At 54.3% G+C, this 6,111-nt stretch overlaps 1 protein-coding gene across 1 annotated transcript; it reads left to right on the top strand.

The window, feature by feature from the left end:
* Positions 1-5,011: 5,011 nt before the first annotated feature.
* On the top strand, positions 5,012-5,869 carry LOC119878245 (polyadenylate-binding protein 1-like 2). The gene has a single exon (XM_038588922.1). It carries the CDS (start codon positions 5,104-5,106, stop codon positions 5,704-5,706), a length of 603 nt encoding a protein of 200 aa, XP_038444850.1. The 5' UTR covers positions 5,012-5,103; the 3' UTR covers positions 5,707-5,869.
* The last annotated feature ends 242 nt before the right edge of the window (positions 5,870-6,111 follow it).

Raw genomic sequence — 6,111 nt, 5'->3', positions numbered from 1 at the left:
GCAAATAAGAGCTCTTTGACACACACCCCTGACTGTTTTTCTCTCCCTTCTCCAAACCTACCACACCTGCTTTCCATATTGCCTATCACCATACACAACACCTCTATGATCAAACTTGAAAGGGAATACTCTTTTAGTAATCATTCATTTCTTAAGTTTGTTTACCGACTGCCTTCAATGCATCAGCAAGCAATGACTGTTCTCCTTCCAAAATGTCACATGAACCCATGCACTCTTCTCCAAATTCATGCTGCCAGTCTTGGCCAAAGCCACTGCCATCATTCGACTGGACTACTGCAAGAGGGTCCAAATAGGTCTTCCTACCTTCCTTTGTGCCCTGCCCACTTGCAATATTCTCCACGGAGAGCAGCCAGCGAGAAATTATTGAATATGATTAGGTCACGGCACTCCCTTGATTCCGACCTCTCTTTGGTTCCCCAGAGCACTTTTGAGTAAAACGAAAACTCTTCATCATGGCTCCTTCCCACCTCTGCACCTTCTTCTGGTCCCTCCATCCCGCACTTTCACTGGGCTCCAGCCACACTGGCATCCTTTCTGCCCCTCCCAGCACCCCTGTTTGGGCAGGTTTTCCCCCTGGTTCCTGGCAGGACTGACCACTGATCATTGTCTTAAGAGAAGCCACTTCCTGACCTTTGCCACTTTTTCTTTGGGGAGGGAGGGGTGGTTCTAGGTAATGGGCACCAAACCATCTTGTTTATTTCCATGAGGGCATTTTGTAGCAACCTTTAAATGCTTTTAAATTTTCTGATGAGTTTATTGTCTGTCTTCCCTACTAGAAATTCAGCTTCCTGAGTACAGGGACCTCCTGCCTAGAAGAATGCCTGGTACAGCATAGGCCCTCCAATAAGTACTTTTCAAATCACTGGATGAATGAAGTGAATAACACTTCCTCCCCCAAGAAAAAGACCTCTCTCTCCCTCCACTGATGCTCCACAGGGCTCATCATTTTTGCCTCTGTCACAGTGGCCTAGTAGTCAGAAGAGTTTGATTGTAGGATGGTAGGGACTGGCCAGGAGGGACCCCCCACAGAGGCCTCTGTGAGAAAGGACTTGGAGAGCATTCCCCATTTGCTCTCCTTGTCACTTTAGTAGCCCTGTTACTGTTGCGGGAGGTTCAGAGGCTAGGGATCTTCTTCAGGATTGACAAGTTTGGGAATTTGCTTGCCATAGCATGACTTCCTTGAACCTCCTTCTCCTGCCGCTTCACTGATTTCTGTCGGCTCTGTGGGCTGGAAGTCAAAGCCACGAGAAAGAGATGTTGTTGAGTCCTGGCCCTTGCATTGGTCCTGCTTGGCATTTCTGTCTCCTACCATGGGCCAAGAAGTTCTTCTTGTCACCTGCACATACCCCTACCACCACCCCCACCCCCCCAGGAATCATGGCTTTCCCCTGGCCTCTGCATCCTCGGGTCCCTCCTTGGAGGGCGGTAAGGCACCAGCTCGTCTGCTCCTGCCTAAAGCAATCTAGACCCCCAAGAAATGGCTCTTCACAGCCAGTGACAGTGATCACCTTGGTCAAGCACTGGGTGTACAGCAGGCTTTTCCTACGTCTCGTCTCTGTCCTTTTCCCTTTGTTGGCACTAGCTTCGTCTAGGGGCCAGTGGGCTGGATTTTGCAAGCTGGCCAGGTACATGTCTGTCTGTGTCTGTTTCTCAGCCACCTTGGGATGCTTTCCAGCCAGCGATGGAAAGGTTCTCACTGCCTCACACCCGACAGTGATTGGGTCAGTTCCTCAGGCTTGGAGGTGTCCCTGTCACGTGCAATCACTGCTAGGTACAGTCACCAAAGAAACAGTTTTTATTACTAAAGAAGGCTGGGATGGGCAGGGAAGGACATGAGGGGGAGGAGAGAATATGTGCTGGGCAGATGAAATCCCCATGGTCACCATAGGTCCAATCACATAGTACCTATGGCCCTCTGCTGGCATTTCTTGTTATTTGTATGGGGCAGCCTGAGCTTGAGGTGGAGTGAGAGGGTCCTGAGGGTTTTTGTCATTTTTTTTTATACCTGACCCCAAAGCCCAGAAATTCAATGCCTGGCTCACAGTAAGCGAGAAACTCCTATTTAAGGGAGGAAAGGAAGGACAGAGGAAGGGTTGTTTTGACTCTTTTTGGAACTGGTCACGTCTGTCTTTTTGTTCTATCATCTCTGTCTCAGTTGTATGTAGGGGAGAGGCACAGGCTATATTATGTATCTATATGTATCGATGGGGAAAGAGGGAAAGGGGAAGGACAGAGGGAGGGTTGTTTTGACTCTTTTGGAACTGGTCACGTCTGTCTTTTTGTTTAATCATCTCTGTCCTTCAGTTGTATGTAGGGGAGGGCAGAGGCAATTTATGTATCTATATATCGATGGGGGAAGGGGTTGCCCAGTTTTATTGAGATTAATTGACGTGTAACATTGTATAAGGGAAAGGTGTAACAACACAATGATTTTGATGATAGATAGATAGATGATAGATAGACAGACAGACAGACAGATCTAGCTAAAGTAGATAGAGATAGATAGAGATATGGAATTACCACAGTAAGTTCGTTAACACCTATCACCTCACATAGTTAAACATTTTTCTCTTGTAAGGAGAACTTTTTAGGTAGCTCTCCTTAACTACCTTCTGTATCGCTGTTAATTTGTACTCATTTCTAAGGATCAGATCACACCAGATTCCCTCCTGAACGTGCTGAGTGGTGCCCTGAGCTTGGGTAAAAGTCCCAAGCACCCTTAGCTTGCTTTGCAGGGCTCCACACCTTCCAGCTCCATCTCCTGATGTGCTCTTGGAGACAATGATCTCTGTCCATGCCAGATTATCTGGGCATGAATGGAAGTGGCTTTTGTGTGTGCTAGCAGGCCACATTGGTCTTGGGTGCACGTAGGACTGATCCCTCTGTTTGGAAGCCTCCTTTTCTGCCTCGACACGGTGGACTGCTACTCATCAGAGCTCATCTTTGGGGTTTTGTCTTCTGTGCAGCCTCACTTGACTCCTACCACAGAGAGCTGGCGGCTGAGTCCTTCTTTCTGGAGCTAGTGGGGCCCTAGCTTCTGTTACACTCGACTCTAATGGTTGTTCACTTGTCTATCCACTCAGCATTTGGCCCTGTGTGGCCTCTCTGCTTCCACAACACATACTGCTCACCTAGTATCACCAGGCCCCACACCTCCAACACATCAACACCCACTGCTCACTTATCACATGGCCTGTCCCTTAGCTCCCAGTGCCAAGTAGTTGATAAGGCTTTCACAAATATTAGCCGATGAACTGCTGGGACCAGGGACCTCATTCTAGAGATTTCAGATTTTGGTTTTGTTTTGAGCATGGATGTGTATTTCTTGGTTCATGCTAGTAACCTTAGCACCTTGAGGGCAGAGCCAAGAACAAACCAGTGCTTGGCTCTGGACCAGGCCCTGTCCCCAGCCCTTGGTGTGGCTTTCCTCACAGTTTCATTGAAGACAGCACTAAGGACAGGGTGCTCTTGATTCGCCTTCTGTAGGGCTGCATGTAGGAGGCTGGGTGGGCAGGAGGAATTGGGGGGGGGCACTGCAGAAGAACCCCAGGTCTGTAGTTCTCCCCTAGTCTGGAGCAGGGACAGCGGTTCCAGCCAGACTGTGTGTTCCCAAGGACAAGCTCAAAACCAGTTTATGTCTGCTGCTTCCCAGATCCCTGTATCCCTAGGGACCAGCACAGGTTCCCTAAATATTTGTGGCATGGTATTATGGATGAATGAATATGTGTTCTTTATTCCCTCTTCTGCAAGTGTTGCAGAGGAGGGAAAGAGCTGGAAAGGGGGGGCGGGAATCTCTGAGAAAACGGGTCAGCAGGCTGCAGGGGGAGCTTGGCCCCCTGGCCCCAGCTCCTGCTCAGAGTAGGTGTTGTTTCCTTGGTGGCGGTGATGTTGGAGAGTGTGTATGAGCGGAAGTGGGGAGAACCCCTGAATGTGAGAAAACCATTCTTCTTGGCTTTGTTTAGGCCGGGCAAGTGTATTCTCCATGACACCCACCCGCTCTTGCAAGGTACTTGATTTGATTATTTAACTGTTCTATGGGGAAAGGGGGGATAAAACAAAACCTTCTAAATCTAACCGGTATTCCCGCAGTCCACAGCAGAACCCTTTCCTTGCCTTCCTCTTCATATATATCCAGGCAACCTGAGAGGCGAAGACTCACCACCACCCCAGCCCCAAGGCTCCCGTTCCCGCCCCCTCCCACAGCCTGCGGCCCCACAGCCACGCGGCAGCCACAGGGGGAACCAAAGAGACAGAAGCCTGCCCAGCTGCCCGGACCACAGACGCCAACACCCCCCGCCCCCCACCACACGCCGCCCGCCCGCGCCCCGCACACTAGCCCACGACTGAGCGGCGGCGGCAGCAGCAGGCTGCAGGCTGCGGCGACTCGCACCAGCGCGCTCCTGGCAGCGCTCGCTTGCTATTCCAAGTGACCTGGACTCGCCGGATCGGTTGGCCCCGGGCCCCGGGTCCCGGCCCCAGCTCCCGCTCGCGCCCCGGCCCGGGTTCCAGCGCCCACACGCCCTCCTGCCCTTTCCCGCCCCTCCGTCCCCCAGCTCGCGGGAAGGGAGGTCGCGGCAGCGGCCTGGTGGCACCGGCGACCGTGGCGACAGCGGCGACAGTGGCGGCGGCGGTGGCGGCAGCGGCGGCGGCGGCGGCGGCGGCGGAGGCTGCGGCGGCGACCGTGGCAGAGGCTGTGGCGGAGGCCTCCGTAGCTGAGGCGGAAGCAGAGGTGGAGGCAGAGGTGGAGGCCGAGGCCTCAGTAGAGGAGGCAGTGGGGGAGGCCACCCAGGGGGAGGCGACGGCGGCCCTGGCAGTGGGGGAAGAGGCGGAGGCCGCCCTGGCGGCAGCGGTTGTGGAGGCCAGCGCGGCTGAAGCCGCCGCCGCCGCCACAGCAGCAGCCGCGGCAGTAGCGGAGGCTGCGGCGCCCTCCTGGGGGAGGCTGATGCGGATGCGGAGGTGGGGCGGGGGGTGGCTGCGGCGGCGGCGGCGGCAGCGGCGGCTGCGGCGGCGGCGGCGGCAGCGGCGGCTGCAGATGTGGATGCGGAGACCAGCCGGGGCTCCGAAGGCAACCCAGACTTTCCTATGGCCTCGCTGTACGTGGGCGACCTGCATCCTGAAGTGACAGAGGCAATGCTGTATGAGAAGTTCAGCCCGGCCGGGCCCATCCTGTCCATCCGCATTTGCAGGGACAAGATCACCCGCCGCTCGTTGGGCTACGCGTACGTCAACTACCAGCAACCGGTGGATGCCAAGCGGGCCCTGGAAACCCTGAACTTTGATGTGATCAAGGGCAGGCCCGTGCGCATCATGTGGTCCCAGCGGGACCCCTCGCTCCGCAAGAGTGGGGTGGGCAACGTCTTCATCAAGAACCTGGGCAAGACCATCGACAACAAGGCGCTGTACAACATCTTCTCGGCGTTTGGCAACATCCTGTCCTGCAAAGTGGCCTGCGACGAAAAGGGGCCCAAGGGCTACGGGTTTGTGCACTTCCAGAAGCAGGAGTCCGCAGAGCGAGCCATTGATGCGATGAATGGCATGTTCCTGAACTACCGCAAAATTTTCGTTGGGAGATTCAAGTCGCATAAAGAACGAGAGGCCGAAAGGGGAGCCTGGGCCAGGCAGTCCACCAGTGCTGACGTCAAAGATTTCGAGGAAGACACGGATGAGGAGGCCACCTTGCGATGAAGACATGCCAGGGACGAGCCAGCCAGCAGAGCCAAACCTTGGCTCCCACCCGGTTTACAACCACCCTCTTTGCCCCTCTAACCCACCAGCAGTGTATTGTATTGTACTGGGAGTGCAGGTCTCTCTTTATCTCTCTCTCTCTCTCTCTCTCTCTCTCTCTCTCTCTCTCTCTCTCTCTCTCTCACCTCCCTCCCTCCTTTCCCTCGATCTCTCCCCCCCTTCCTCTCTCTCCCTCTCTCCTTCTCCCTCTCTCCCACCAGCAATGTATTGTATTGTACTGGGAGTGCAGGTCTCTCTTTATCTCTCTCTCTCTGTCTCTCTCTCTATCTCTCTCTCTCCTCTCACCCTTCCCTCCTCCTTCCCTCGATCTCTCCCCCCCTTCCTCTCTCTCCTCTCTCCTTCTCC

This window comes from Canis lupus, unplaced genomic scaffold, assembly GCF_011100685.1.
Source record: "Canis lupus familiaris isolate Mischka breed German Shepherd unplaced genomic scaffold, alternate assembly UU_Cfam_GSD_1.0 chrUn_S1290H1467, whole genome shotgun sequence".
Taxonomy (NCBI): Eukaryota; Metazoa; Chordata; class Mammalia; order Carnivora; family Canidae; genus Canis; species Canis lupus.
Note: the sequence above shows the minus strand (reverse complement) of the source record. Positions and strands in the feature narration are given on the sequence as shown.